At 40.5% G+C, this 16,075-nt stretch overlaps 1 protein-coding gene and 1 long non-coding RNA gene across 6 annotated transcripts in view; one reads left to right on the top strand and one right to left on the bottom strand.

The window, feature by feature from the left end:
* The window catches only part of Ell2 (elongation factor for RNA polymerase II 2), a 71,076-nt gene extending 56,739 nt beyond the window's left edge, over nucleotides 1-14,337 (bottom strand). For 2 of the 5 annotated variants that reach the window (XM_074077049.1, XM_074077048.1), the window contains exon 1: nucleotides 14,044-14,337. In XM_074077049.1, coding sequence (XP_073933150.1) covers nucleotides 14,044-14,190 — 147 coding nt within the window. In that variant the 5' untranslated portion in view covers nucleotides 14,191-14,337. Of the gene's footprint in view, nucleotides 1-7,426; nucleotides 13,812-14,043 lie in introns of those variants that run through there. The other 3 variants (XM_074077051.1, XM_074077052.1, XM_074077050.1) reach the window with 3 other exon arrangements.
* The window catches only part of LOC141424166 (uncharacterized), a 244,256-nt gene continuing 242,119 nt past the window's right edge, over nucleotides 13,939-16,075 (top strand). Inside the window, exon 1 of the long non-coding RNA XR_012449096.1 lies at nucleotides 13,939-14,055. This is a non-coding gene — a long non-coding RNA (uncharacterized lncRNA). The remainder of the gene's footprint in view (nucleotides 14,056-16,075) is intronic.

Raw genomic sequence — 16,075 nt, 5'->3', positions numbered from 1 at the left:
AGAAACTCTCAAGGACAGCACACTTTTACTGACTGACTAAATACTAAACTAGCTCCCCCCAGTTCTACTAAATCTGTACCTCTTTGCTATTTTTCTGGCAATAGCACTCCTAACTGGTTCTCCAGGCTCACAACCTTAGAATTCATTTACAGACCCCCTCCCCATTCTATTAATCAATTATACATTGTTAGAATTACAGAATTCTAAATCTAGAAAGCCCTCAGAGATTATGTAGTTGGTATCCACCCCATGATCCCCAGTTCATATGTTCCATCAATAACTAAGCTGGGAACAAAACCCAGGACTCTGTCTTCCTATTTTGCCTTACAACTTTTCTTGTACTACCTTGTACTCCACAAACATCTGCTACAGGACATAGGGGAGTACGAGGGCCTAATCCCTCATCCCAGAGTTCACATTTTAGTTGGGAAAAATTTGAAAATGAATGATTAAGCACTAGGCTAAGTACTACCAGGAAGTACAGTAAGAATTCTCAAAAAGGGGGGAGAATATGAGTTGTACTAGATTCAAGAAAAGTCAAAGGGACTATGGAAAAGGTAGATCTTGAGTAGCAGATTAGAAAGAAAAACAAAAGGTCTAGAGAAAGGGAGTTCCTTGAAGAAAAACATGAGGAAGCAGGGAAAGGTACCGTATGGGCAGAGGCTGTGTTCGTACACAGACTGTGCTCAAAATTTGTCTTCGTTTTTAGTTTTGTCTATTGCAGAATAAACAGAATAGTTTAAATTCAGATCTTAGGATTTGTCCGAAAGGTTTATCATCCTATAAAATAACACCATCCTAATCCCCTCCTTACTCTGTCATTGATGATGTCTAAGTCTTATCTTCAATTAGAGGTGTTTCCAACTTTCTAAATAAGAAAGTGAATTGCTGAAAGTAGTGGGGTTTTAGGGGGGCATGGGTAGGAGGCAGCTCTTTCAGCTATATATAAAGCATCTGGAGAAAGATGGATTGGGGGTGGGGCAATGACTTTGAAAACAGCTCTAGGGGATGCTTTGGAAGTACTCTGGAAGAGGAGATAAAGGCCTAAATTGACTAAATGACTGCATTTGAAGCCATCAGGAGGTGGTGGACCTGTAGACATTCCCAAGCAGGAATGATAAGATGTGCTGACAGTCTGAATATCAGGCACCAAAGAAAAATGATATAGGGGTGGCTCCAGGGCTACCAGTCATCAGGTCCAGCTAGTCTGCCCAAGACTCACTCAAATTAAGTGCTTAGTCTCCTTTGAAGGCCCCTGGCCCAGGCATTTCAGACTCCTATTACTTGGCACCCAGATTAATACCTTCCTTCCTTCAAGTATTTCAAAATCATTTAAATGTCTAGCAGAACCTCTCTCAGACAACACTCTCAGCATGTCACACAGCCTACCACGGGTTCCTTTCCACTTGTTACTAAAGCAAAGCAAACTTCTCCACAGACCTCTGCACTACTTATGCATCTGACCACTGCAGTAGCAGGGCAGCTACCGGGAAGAGTAAGTTCTAAAAGTAAAAAACATTCTAAGCAAATATCTTAAGCATGTTGGCTTTTTGTCCAAATGTTTTTCACCCTAGTTTAGTGATAAAATAGACTTCAACTCATTGTATATTTAAAAATTAATTTTTAAATTAATTTTTAAGAGCGAAAGCAATTGTAGGTGGCCAAGTATGATACAATGTGCTTTAAAGCAATGCTTAACTTAATAAGAACATTCTCACCTAAAACAAGTTTGAGTAGGACTTCAACCATTGCTTTTTAGATTTAATTAAATATTCGGGCCAGGAAGCTCTTTTGAAAATTAAGTAACTCTAGGGTTTAACTGAACAGTATTTGAGGGATAAGTAAGACAGTGATCTGGTATCTACATCCAGCCAAAAAACACAAGAGCAAATTGGAACCAGCCAGGGAAACTCCTTTTGACAAATGCTTCAAAAATAATAAAGGTGATGCTTTTCAGTCAAAAGATTCTGTTAAACTCAGTAGTTTCACCATTTTTAGTTTTTGAATTAACACTCTATATGACTTGTGAAAGGGAGGACTTTTTTTTTAATTCCCAGTACTGGGGTTTGAACTAATGGCCTTGGACTTGCTAGACAAGCATGTTACCATTTGAGCCATGTCTCCAGCACTTCCCCCCCACCCCACGCTTTTTTTTTTTGCAATAGGTTATTTTTAGATAGGGTCTTCGATTTTAACACAGGTCAGCCTTGGACCATGATCCTTCTACCTATGCCTCTGAGGTAGCTAAGATGACAGGTGTAAACCACCATGCCTGGCATGTTTGTTAAGATAGATAGGGTCTTTCTAGCTTTTTGCCCAGGCTGGCCTCAAACTGCAATTCTCCTGATCTGTACCTCCCAACTAGCTGGGATTACAGGCACAAACCACTATGCCTGGCTAGGGAGGACATTCTTAGGTGCAGAAGTATACACAATACTACAATGCTTACAAGTCTAGTTATGTTCTTGATGTTTACCATTACTAGCCAATGCTACTGTAACTGTAGAAATCCTCTATGACTAATGAGATCAATGTCAATTTATTTCCAGGAACTGGTCTCAAAATATAATGGGACTTTAAAGATAATATATAATTTAATAAGTAACTTTGCTAAGACATTTTACTGTATCATGTTAAATCCTGGCAGGATTCCTATAGGATGGGAGAGGAAGAAAGCTCAGGTTTCTTTGGAGCTAAACGAAATAAAGGTGGTTTATAACTATCTCTTGATTATTTACATATTACTTACCTATGCAAACAAATTACCTTATCACCAGTTTTGTGAAATAAGAACATAAGAAATAGCATTTTGGTATCAGAAAAGAATGATTTTCTCTAAGGAACATAGAGACCCTTCCTCCCTTACTCTCAAAAGTTAGCAATATACTTGAAACATTCCTGAATTATCTAATTCACGAATTCTGGAGTAATTTATATACCTCCAATAATAGGGATTTAAAATTTGAAAAAAAAACCATGAAATCTAGAAAATTAAGAACAGCAAAAAACATTTTTGGTTTTGCACTGTGGTTTAAGGGGACTATCAGGCAACTGAAGAATTTGTTTTCAATTGTGCAAGTTAACAGTAAAGTGTAGATAGGATTTTCCCTGAGTTACAACTTATATAAAATAGGTCATCTTTCTTTACTAAGGCATTATACTATTTAAGGTTATGATTTTTTTAATTTAAAGAATCATTTTATTCTTTATTCTTTATAACCTCACCTGATAGAAAATCCAAAGACTGATAATTATTTTCTAACTACTGTAATAAAAATCTAGGAGGGAGAGAAGAGAAAGAAAATCAGCTGAAGTAGGAAATAGCATAGAAAAATCACAGTTGATTCTGAAAAAAAATTAAATATACTCAGCTCTGATTTAAAGCTGGTAATATACATAGAATGATTCGTGATGTGAAATTTAGAGATAATGGAAGACTATTTTAATAAATGGTATCTCCTTTGCCTCGAACCTTTTATTGCATGCCAAAAAGAGAGCCATTAAGTTTCACAAAACCATTCCAGTATTTTGCCTTATCAGTCAATCTACCTTCAGATATAGAAGAAACTCCTTTACTACAGATTTGAGCATATGGAGTAAAGAATAATTTCTTTCTATCCATTATAACACAGAAGAGTTAAATACAAAACAGTAGAAAGAAAAAAGAGAACAAAAACCAAACCTATTTAACACAATCCTTATTTTGAAAGATAGCTGTTGAAAAACTGTAATTTTTAAAAATTTTGCAGGCCAAGTTTTTTAAAAAAATTATTATTGTCTTAAATGTTAGGATTTCAGACAGTCCTTCAATGAACATTGAAGACAAAAATCTATGCTGAAAAACTAGTCAAACTGTTAATTACTGTGACTGAGCCTTTAAACCAACACTTGATGCATAATTGCCCACCATTTCACCCCCAACAGCTTAATGTGGGCCTTATAATGTATAATAAGCTTTGGACTTGTCAAGGCAAATAAAGCTTTATTCCTAGGAATCAGGCTCTCTGGAGCCAAAGCATAAAGAGAAGTAGTAAAATAAAACTGGATTAGAAGATGGAGAATATTTTTTTAACTACAAATTGATAAATTGTAGCATCTAAATCAGTTTTACAAAAGGAGCTAACACTGGGAAACTACACGATCATACTCAGTGTTTGAAAAGATCACTCTGGCTGCTGGATGGAATGGATTATGGAGGATGAGTGGAAACTTGGAAACCAGCTAGAGTCCATGGCAGTGATTCTGTAGAGAGATGATGGTGGCTGGGACTGGAATAGTGGTAATGACTGGAGTTAGATTCTAGTTTTTTCAAAATTGACAGGACTTGCTGATAGATCAAATGTGTCAAGAAGAGAAGAGACACATCAAGGATTACAAATCAACTTCTAGAAACTGGAAGGCATTGCCACTTACTGAGATGGGGAACACTCAGGTGGCTGTTGGTTTAAGGAATTAAATCAAAGAAAAGGTTTGATCTTAGTCATTGGAATAAATATGGCATTCAAATGCATAGATGAACTCACTTATAGAGAGTGAAGAAATAAAGAAAAGGGAGCTGTGATCAACCAACATTCAGGGGCAAGGAATAGCTAGCAAAGGACAAAAAGGGGTAGGAGGCAAGTATTTCTAATAGGAAGAAGTGGTCAACAGGATGGAATGTCTATTTTACTAGACTGTACCACTGAGTCTGATAAGATAGGAACAGAGAGATGATTGGGACCAGGGCACCTGGTCAGGTATAATCTCAGGGGTTTGGTGGAAACAGTATACTTTAGAGAATGGCAAATAAATAACTTATCCCTCAACAAAATCTTTCTCTTTTGGTGCTCACCTTGAATACATACTTTATTATGTTCATTTTTTTCATGTTTACCTGCTTCTACTAAATGACAAATACTTTCTTGACGGTAGGGACCATCCATGACCTATTACCCGTTCAGCTTTGTATCTCCAATGCCCGGCACGTGTCAGAAAATAAAAATGTTTGCTGAATGAATGAATATTTGGTAGTTTTAACTGATTCCTATTTCTCAGTCTTTTATTAAAGAGAAAACATCTTAAAATACCGAACTGAGTTTTCACTACCTAGATACCTTTTCTGATCTCTTAGAAGCATCATGATTGCAAATAATGGAGCCACAAGCAATGATACTAGTTAAACAAATGTTATCTTAAAATATACTAACACTTAGGTTTCCAGATAGCATATTTAAATCCTAAAGTCTCTCAGTGAATCTTACAAGAAAATGCAAGCTTGGTTTCACCTTGAATAAGTTCACTGTTCAGAGGAAAAGTCTTCAAGACAAGGTTATCTCTATGGATCATGAAAAAAGCATTCTAGCCACTACACTATGTATGTATGACAAAAGCTTTATGTATTCATGCTTGTCTGCTTTGTTTTTCATAAGGAACTCTCAAACAAATAAGTGCTTAGGTTCCATTCCCTGCCCAACCCCTCTTCCCCCAAAAAACAAAACAAAACAAAAAACCCAAACAACAAGCAAACAAAAAAATCCCCACCAAAACAGAAATGGAGGTGATCTGAAAGAAATGAAAACACAGACCTTTTCAAGGCCTTAGGAATTATGCTATTTCAAAGTGATACTTACAAAGTAAAGTCATTAGCATACAGATTTAAATCCACAGAACTAGATGAGCTCACATTATATAGTGTTACTTACCTTTCAGTAATCACTAGAGACAGAAACCACAGCCATTGTGAATTTCATGTCAAAATTAAGTTAGATTTCATATTATCTATGCTCTGTGTTGGCCTAAAGTACAATTCAAAGAGGTTATTCAATAAAGGAAGTCTATAAAAATACAAACAAAATTTAAAAAGCCCTGCTCAAGCCGGGTGCTGGTGGCTCACCCCTATAATCTTAGCTACTCAGGAGGCAGAGATCAGGATCAGGATGATCATGGTTTGAAGCCAGCCCAGGCAAACAGTTAGTGAGATCCTATCTTGGAAAAACCCTTCACAAAAAAGGGCTGGGTGAGTGGCTCAAAGCGTAGGCTCTGAGTTCAAATTCCATTACTACAAAAAAAAATCCTGCTTAAATTAAACTTTTTAAAATTTCAATCTCCCCCTAAACATCAGTCTCTTAAAATTTCCATCATATGGAACAGTTGATGAAACATATAGGCAATATAGTATTGTTGTAAATATCTGTGTTCCTCAGACTCCCTAATAGACTTCTAAATACAAAACATCTAATCAAACCTAACTCTGAAGATTACAAAACAAAAACTAAATGAATGGTTGCCAAAATGGTACTCATCTTTACCTCCAATTGCTTCTGACTTTGCCTCTTTTACCAACAGTACCCTTCCTAGCGCCAATCGTAAAAAAATCTCAACTCAGTATTCCTCCTTTAAAATCTTGTTAAATTGTATAGATTTAATTCATTTCTAATGAACACTAGTATCCTAGTGTAGACTCCAATCATCTCTGGCCTGGACTCCATACTTCTTTACTTATGTACTTCCAGATCCATAATATATTCATCCTGCATACCATGGCCAGAATAACTTGAAAGCATAGCTCGATTCACCTTAAATTTCTACTCAGTTTCTCCCCGGTGATAACAGAATAAAGCCTAAACTACTTAGCAAGGTAATCAACCTGCTCCAACAGCTTTTACTCTCTTATACCCAACTATATGTTTCCCCTGCACTCCAGATCAAGTGGAACAGGGTCTTTCTGGTAATTCTCAGAGACTGCCCTGGCTTTTGTACCACTATACCTTCCTTACCCTTGACATTTCCTCTGATGAAGATGTGGTCCCCCATTCAGTCTCTACTTGCTAAAATATTAATACTAAAACCTAAGGATCTTTTCTACACCAACAACATATAGGATCCTGTAAGAAAAGAAGCTCATGCACTTTGTCTAACAAGCTTATTACTATGAAACTAATAACCAAATGCCCTGACTATACAGGTCAATTCAAGGTATAATTTGATTCATGAATCTTGAAGGAGTTCATAGCTTATTAAGATTCTCTCTTCTTATATCCTACATTAACTTGCTAGCTATGGACAGGCTAAATAGGTTTGGCCTTTGCTGCCAAAGTATTAGAAACCCTTAAACCAATTCTTCCTGAAGGTCTAACAATGACTCTCAAGAGTCCTAATACCACAAGGAAAATTATAGTTAGGAAATAAGGAAGAAGGAAAAGAAGGGGAAAAAAAATAAAATGAAGATAGAGGAAGCAATTCTCTCTGGTAAATCTGACCAAAGTTATTCCATGTTTTTCATCTTTAGTTTGAGTTTGAAGACACGGCCATTAATTTATTGTATTCTATTCCAGACCTTATTTTCTAGATTTCTTCATAAGTTATAGGAATGGTTGTGTGGTGTGCAGTTATCTCCCACGTGGGGTTACACTAGATGCTGTTTTCTTTGTTGTGCAACTGAGCTCACCTTCAAAGCAGAAATGCCTGCGATGTATTTTAGGGCTGTCTTCTCAGACACTCCACATATATTTGGCCCCAACTTGATGGGCTCTGATGCCAGATCCTGAGCCTCTTCGTGGCAGAAAAAAGGGTCACTGCAAATTGATAAAAATGACCCCGAATTGATTCAGCTGAAATTCTCATTTTCTTCCTTCTGCTGGCTTTATCACCAATTACCTAACAAGCCCTAGGAGCACAACTTCTGTAATGTTTTTTACAAGTGCAAATGGAACAAATGGAAAGGCTGAATCTGGTGATAGTCCTTGGTAAGCTTCCCTGGAAATCATTCCAAGAATTCTACACTCCTTTCCTTTTAAATTCTTTTCTTGAACATGTTCCAATCCTTCACATATGTTCTTTCTTTTTCTTCCCAATTCTTTGCCAAGGTTCCCTGTCTATCTTTTTTAGGCAATCTGGCTTCTACTTTTCTCAGGGAGAAGCACCCTCTGTTGCCTCGAGCAACTAATTGAGCATTTAAACAAACTTTTCAAATATTGCAGCAAGGGGCACAAACTTGACATTCCTCCACAAAAACAAACAAACAAACAAAAAAACCCAAAAAAACCACGTTAACATCAAGTGCTGATTGAAGATGGGTCTAAAGATAAAAGTCAGTAAAGTTAAATTATTTCAATTAAACCTAGTTACATTTTTGAAGGGGAACAAATGGAATCTGATCTAGCAAACCTCAAAGCTTTACTTAATAAACATGTCTGACAATGATGGTGATGCTGTGCTAGCAAGTCTAGATGCTAACATGGTAGCTGAAGGAGAACAGTCTTCTGTATTTATAAGGCAGATTACTGAAGACACATACACACATAATTGTTCAGAGACAAGAAGAAAAAAGAAGAGGAAGAAAAGGGATGAATCTTTTCTTTGTCTGAAACATAGTGAATCAAATGCTGAAAAATTCACCTGGTAGAAAGAAAGGCTAAGGTCACCTAATCTATAACTTGTGGGAGCAGGGACTGAAAATCAAATGACAATAATGATAGTAACTATGGGGTTGAAATAAGACTCTATGCTTTTATGGGAAATAATGGTATTTTTTAATACAGAGAAAGACTGACTTCTTCATGTGAAATTAAGGCATATTTGTACAAATTTTTAAGACAGTAATATTTTCCTAAATGACACTAATCAAGGCAACCAAATTTATTTCAAGCTAACAGAGTTGACAAGAGAATGTTTTAACAGAATCCTATACAAAGGCATCTGCTTTCTAACCTTCAAAAATATAGAATGAGTATTTTTTGCCCTCAACAAGACTTTTGCCCATGCAAGACTTTTTATGTAATAATAGGCTAAGCATGGTAATATCTGATCTACCACCTTTGAAACTTTAAGCAAACATTTTTAAAATACCAAATTGACAGGTTCAGTAATGACAAAATCTAAAGACATTACCTTGATAAGACTTTTGATATACAAATATATTACATCAAAAGAAAGTCAGCTATATTACTAGGGAAATTAGCTAAAATACATTATATGTGTTATATTTTAGTTTTAAATAATTTTACCCTTGAGAGAAATATGAAACTTCATAATGGAGAACATATGCAGACCACACAATAAAAAACTGCCTATAAGGTTGCAACTTATAATTTTATTTATTAATTGTTCTCCTCATTCAAAATAATCTATATTTTTAAAAAGCTTGATGTCTTATATCTGAATTAGCACATCTGAATTTTTCTACAAATCATGAAAATAACTTTCCAGTTAATACTTTATATATAATCAATTTGAAACTGTTTCTATATTCAAAGTGAGTGGAAAATAACTTTTAGAAGATAGTTATTTCAATTATAACTCCCATTCCTGAACTCACAACATCCCCCTGTCCAATTAGAAAGGTTCCCAAGATCTCTTCTTTAAAAATTAAAAGCTTGAGGGCTGGTAGAGTAACTCAAGCAGTAAGAGTGCCTACCTAGCAAGCATGAACCCCTGAGTTCAAACCCCAGTCCTGCCAAAAAGAATCTAAAAATTAAAAGCTTGAATACGGAAGGTAAGTCAGTTTTATCTTTTGAAACATTATGAAGATCTGTGATTTGAAAAAAACAAGATTTCAGTATTTTCATTAAAGATTTTGTTTCCATGAGCCCTTACAACTTACTATATTTGCCTGAGTTATATGCACAGATCTATATTTTGACTAAATCATAGCTTCGTAAAATTCCTAAATTCACGTCCGTGAAAGTCTCAGGTCAAGTGGACTACTTAGAAGAATAAATTAGATGGACAAAATAATATGGAAAAAAAGAATTTGCTGGAGTAATAGAGGGATAAATTTGATCAAAGTACATTATACAAATGTATGGAAATATAATGAAAGCCCTTTGTGCAATTAATATACTCTAGTAAAATTTTCTTAAGACACAAAAATTGTGAAATGTAGGAGAAAAAGATCAATAAATTGTACCATCAAAAAAAAAAAGCAACTATGATGCTTAGTTTAGCAAATTAACCTTTTGAAATTTCTGTCCCTTAGAAAGTCATTAGAAGAAAAGGAGCAGTAGTCATCACTTTGCATACAGTGAAGCCACTTGGAAGCAATTTGTCATCAAGCATCAAGCACATTCCTATATTAGCTTGATTCCTATATTAGCACAGGAATGTGGGAGCAGTTTTATGTGAGAAATAAGTCTTTTCCCCAAAAGAGTAAGCTCACCCCTCAGAAACTTTTCTCCAGTTTATCCAACACATGTGAACACATTCCCAAATAGCAGGTACAATTTAAAGTCATAAGCCTTTCTTCTGACAAGTGGAAGGTGAAAAAGACCAAATAAATATTCTACCACTGGAAGATAAAAGCTGTCAGATGCCTGCTGCTGGCAAGTGCTACTGTGCCCACTAGGGAGCTCCGGTCTGGCTGGGCCAGGAGGAGAAGCACTGAGGGCACATCTGTGGGATGAACACTCCAGAGAATCCTGCGGTAATTACCAAAAGTGCATAGTCACCCCCCAAATCCTTCATTTCTTCAGTCTTCCCACTTTTCATCAGGTCAGGCTCGATGTTTTCCCTCTAATTCCTGCTTCTTTTTCCAAGTCCCTTAAGAAGTGTTTTTGATATATTTATATACAATGGAATTTTATTCAGCCATAAAAAAGAATGAAATTTTGTCATCTGCAGGTAGTAAATGGATGGGACTGGAGAATATAATCTTAAATTAGCCAGGTTCAGAAAGTCAAAGACCACATGTTTTCTCTCATATGTGAAATATAGACCTAATATAAATTCAAGCAATATTATGAAAAATAGGTCACATTCGAGACAGGGAGGGTAAAAAGAAGTTAAGAAGGTTAATATAGTTGATGTACTTTCTATACAAGAATGAATATGAAATTTTTAAACCTGTTGAAATCACCAGAAGAAGGGGACTACAACAGAAAGGAGAAAAATAAAGGGGATGAACAAATTCGGGTTATAATTCATGTGTATATGGAAATGTTACAATGAAACTACCCTGTGTAGCTTATCTTAAACAAACAAAAATGAATTTTTTTTAAAAAATGGAGAACATGCAGGTAAAACAGGTCCTGTCTGGCGGTTAGTATCAGTGGGAGGGGGGAGGACATAAGGAAAGGGTATAGGAGGTTGAGTATGGTGGAAATATTGTGTACTCCTGTATGAGAATGGAAAAATGAAACCTGTTAAACTATTCCAGGAATGGGGGGGATAAAGGAGAATGATGATACAGTGTAAGAACTTTGTAAATGTTGCCATGTACCCCCAGCACAAAACCAGAAAGTATTTCTGTAGTTGAACTGAAGTGACAGTGAGGCCTGAGGACAGGAGTTGGCTAAGTCAAGAAACAAGGCAGTGTCCAACTACAAAAACCTAGGCAGCTTATTTGATCCCACTCTCACCTCCCGCATGCCTCTGCTTCTACCACCAGTTTTTCAGGAGAAAAGGAACCCTAAGACTGATTGGTTTGACCAGGCTCCACACAAAGAAAGGTCAAGGGAGTTGAAAAGAAAGTCTTCTCTGTTTCCCTTTGCTACCTATGTACTGATTGACCAGATCCATTAATTTGCATTTTTAGAAACCAAAAAAAAAAAAAGTAATAATATTAATAAGCAATAGAAGCAGTTAAGACCAAACAAAGCCATGGATTTCAGCACCTTTAACTAAAAAAAAAAAAAAAAAGAACTAAGTGGTAGATTGGCAAAGAGAATTTTTGATCTTGTAAGCACTCTAACCTTAATCCCAAGCATGAAACACTGAAGTACAGAATGGAGAAATGAAGGCCATATTTCAAAGATAAACAAACACCACTGCCTTCCTGGGTCCTAGAGGTAATGCAGACCAGTGGGCATCTTTGTCACTTCACTCCTCTTGAGCACTACTATCTCCCTTTCTCATGTGGGCCTTTTCACTCCACCAACTCCCTGCCAAATATATGCTATCAATATCACTGTTCAAATGTAGTTTTCCTGTTGTTTCCCAAGTTGGCTGGCTGACCTACTGTTCCCACAGATGCCTCTTCCCACCCACTACATGTCAGTCTTTTTCTGTCCTCTAGGTCTGATTCTGATTCTTCCTTTTTAGGACTGTTTTTTCCTTATGTTCCCTGACCTACCTTCTTCCCACTGTCATTCCTTCCAAAGCCCTTCCCTTGTAACAGGCAAGCTTATCTCTTCATCTTGCAGGGCTGAGTTTCTCTCTACAGCCTGCCTTAGTCCCTGTGCCTGTGTATCTAGCTTCCCCCATATGGGCCTCCCATTCCATGCTGGTATTAGTCCATTCACAGCAGGTGCATCTCTGAGAGTAGTTACTGGCAGTTTTATAGTTCTTGTATCTCTTTGTATCTTTGTTGCTGACTGTACACTGATCTCCCAGTCATACCTGAGGCTCCTTCTCACTAGGATTCCCTGTGTGTAGGAAGGTGTCTTTGTCCCTGTACACGCACTCTTCCCTGGTGCCCTATCCTCAGCCCCTATAAAGTTGGTGGTTTTCACCATATTCTTCTCCTGTGCATAACACATGCGTGCTGATGTGTATATTCTGAGTCCACTCAATTCTTTCAGTCATCCTAAGACTATGCTCTCCTCTGAATCTCTCCTGCTGTTTACACATACTCTCTCATATAACTTCATAAACTTCCCAAGATGTGCTCAACTGTGTGCCTTCTGTGTGTGCGGGGTGGGGGGCGGAAGAAGAGGGCTCTAACCTCTGCTGGCCCATGCTCACACCTCTGCCTTGGCTTTACTTAGACTGTCTTCTCTGTATGCATTTAAGGTGCCTGGCACTAGTGGGAGCTCAACAGATGTTAATTCTTTTCTCCACTTTTATCTGAATAAGATGTGAGTGTGGGTCTGGCGTCCCTCTGCCCCTGTGACTGTTTTATGAGACCAACCGGAGAGTGCTTTCTTGGTATGGACCGAGCTATTTGTACCTCCCTCTGACTTTCTCCTCTGTGAGTAGAATGTTACCGGTCCCCCATATGGTACGTCCTTCCCTCGGGCAATATGTCCACCCCTGTCTCTCTCCTCCACATTCCCTACTGCATGTCCATAAATGGCTTCCCCGTGTCCCCTGGTTGCCAGTCTCTTCTTGGTACCCCTCTCTCTCTCTCTCTTTTTTTTTTTTTTTAAATAACGCCAAACCGTTCCTGGGTTTGAACTCCAATTGCGTTGTAGTTGCGTATGAGCTTCTCCCTGTACTAGATAAGTGTGTGTGGCCATGGGTTTCTCTCCGGAACACGGGCCGAGGCAAGAGTCCCTCTGCGCCCCACCTTCAGGCTCGCAGCTCGGCTATCAACTCTCGAGTCAGTCCCGGCCGCCGTGCGCCTTGCGGGTACGCTGAGCTTCCGAGAATTCCTTTCCCCAGAACCCGATGTCTCGTTCCCGGCGCTGGGCGTGTGTGCCTCTGAGGTCTCCGCAGGATACGGTGTCGCTTTGTGATCGCCCCAGATGCGGTGCGACTCCGGGAACGCAAAGCGTCCGCGTCCCCGAGACCCTGAGAGTGCAAGGTGTGTCCCCCTCCTCGTCCTCCGAGCGCCGGAGTCCCGGCCTGTGAGTACACGGTGTTCACCCCCGCCTATACACGAAGCGCCTGTGTCCCCCGAGTCCCTGCGAGTACGAGTCGTGTCCTACCCTCACCCTCGCGCGAACAGCCCGTGTCCTGGTCTCCGAAGGTCCACGGTTCCCCCAAAACGCGGACGGCTTGTGCGCCCGGCGCCCCTAGGTTCTTTTCTGGTACGCGGCACGCGCCCCACTCCCCCGCCACGGGCAGCTCGGTCACCTCACTTCTCGCCCTGGGGCCTCGCTCCCTGCTTGGGACCCAACAAGCCAGGAAACCCGCGGACGCCGTCGGAAAGTCCCGCGGCCGCCTCGGCCCCGCCGCCAGGGGCCGCCCGCCCGCCAGCCGCCTCCCAACGCTCCGGCGGCCCGGGACCGCGGCGTCAGCGACCCTGCCCGTCCCTGCCCTGCCCTCCGCCGCGGGCGCTGACGGCAGCAGCGGCGAGCCAAGCTCCGCCGGCCCCGCGCCAGGTGCCCAGGCAGGCGGAGCGCGGCCGGGCGGCGAGAGCTGCCCTCGTTCCCGGAGCCCGGCCCGCCGGTCCGCCCGCCCGCTCACCTTGTGGCTCTGGTAAGTCTCGAGCGCCCGGATCGCCGTCTCGGTGAGCTTCACATGCAGTACGGTGATGTTGTCCTGCCCCAGCCGCCCGCAAGACAGTCCATAGCGCTGCTCCTCCCGCAAGCCCGCCGCCCCCCCTGCCGCCATCTTAAACTCCCCGGGGTGCCACCGCCGACGCCTCTCGGGCTCCAGCCTCCACTGCGGCCGCGGCTGCTCGGGCTTCTGCAGCCGCCGCCACAGCTACGGCCATCCCGCTGCTGACGTACTGTCATATACTGCGCGGAGCCAGACTTCGAGCTGCCACCGCCGACACCCGCCCCACCCTCTGGCCCCCGCGCCCCGCCCTGGGCTCTTCTCATTGGCCGCTTTCCCCTCAGGGCCGCCCTCATTGGCTGCCCTCCAATCTCTCAGGGGCGGAGCCAAAAGTCGCTGGAGTTTTGCTCCCGGGACGGGACGTCCGACAGACGGGAGGCTGACGTCGAGGTGACGCGCCGAGTTAATCGCATCTGACGTCACGTCTGGTTGTCTTGGCTCACCTGCCGCGATTGGCCAGACAGATTTGGGCATCCCCTGCTAACTGGGTACCCAGGTTGCCAGGTCTGATTACCTAAGTCCCAGCCCGCCCCTTGGAGGATAGTAGTGGAAACTTGGGGGTTGGCAGAGTCTTTTGCATTGGTGGTCCTCGATGAGGAGGACGCCCACCCCGGTCGTGTGAGGGCATGACAAGTGACCAAGTAAGGACTTTCTCTCTCGACAGCTTCTCAAAAGGAGGTTCACTGCGGTGGTTCTGCAGATGGGATTGGAAGAGTGCCCTATGTTTAGAGTTGGTACTCTAAACTTGAAATTAGTGAGTCGACCCTAGTCTTCAGGAGTTGTGTTGGACTGTGTGGAACAACTTAAGTACAAAACCCTGACAGGGTTGAAATGTCTTTTGTGTGGTGGGGATGGTATAATAGAATTGAACTTGAAGGTGTTTCTCACGCTATGCCTGGTTGTGACACCATAGGAGCTCTCTGGAGCTCGCCCTATGGTCAGCACTGAGCCTTTTTTAGGGAGGAAGGAGAGGCAACCCAGGTTTAGGTGGTATCTCCTTTTAAAGAGTCCTAGAGGGAGCGTAGACTTGACCTTGACCTGAATTCAAAGAAGCGTGGATACCTCTCTTTCTCTGGTTGCGTTTGAGTTCCGCACATTTTACTTGATAAGGCCAGGAGGAGAAAGGGGCGTAAGTGTGACGAGGCTGGGCACACGTTCCATTCCCCCGATGCTCTGTGTGTAGACGGATTAAAGAAATAAGCCTCATACAAAGTTCTCTTCAGGCTACCTGTGGATAGGTTTACATAGATAGGCTTCCCGAGAAGATGGATTAATTGGGTAATCAAAAACACCAGATAAAAGCAAACCATAGAAAAAGGTTTGAACGCATAGAGGCACTTTGAGAAAATACTTTTAAAAAATCGAGACTCTTATTGTTATCCCCAGATTGTAAAGCCTTATTGTGTCTTGTTGGGATTCCCCAGGAATTTATATTTAATCAGCATTTCCCACTGTTTTAAATAGGATTAGTGCTATGGTTTTCAATGATTCCACACACCCTGTACACACACCTGAATAAATTTCCACAGGTACGCTCACTTTCAAGTCAGATGTTCAAGCATTTTACTTGTACAATGTAAATTTCAGTAGGAATTCTGTTTTCATAGTTTATGGATTAAGTGAAACACCTGTATTAAGTCGAGTTTCATCACAGGAAAATAGTTTGTAAATAGACTTAATTTCAATTTGTTAAGACAGGATTAACATTTGTGAATTTAACTTTAATTTAGTATGAATACATCGTCTCTTAAATTCATTGAATAGGAGAATTAAGGCAGCCACAAAGTATGGATTAAGAATTTTACTTTTAGAAGGGAAACAAAGGGTTTATACTTCTTAGTTTTCTCAGTTTTTCAAAAGTAAAAAACCTTACTGAAATAGTTTGAATCCAAATGACTTGTATTGTAAAAAGGAATCCTATACTTAAATTCTTCTTTTC

The sequence above is a fragment of the Castor canadensis genome, chromosome 6 (genome assembly GCF_047511655.1).
Source record: "Castor canadensis chromosome 6, mCasCan1.hap1v2, whole genome shotgun sequence".
In the NCBI taxonomy this organism is placed as follows: domain Eukaryota; kingdom Metazoa; phylum Chordata; class Mammalia; order Rodentia; family Castoridae; genus Castor; species Castor canadensis.
The sequence above is the reverse complement of the archived record's forward strand: the minus strand, read 5'-3'. Positions and strand labels throughout refer to the sequence as shown.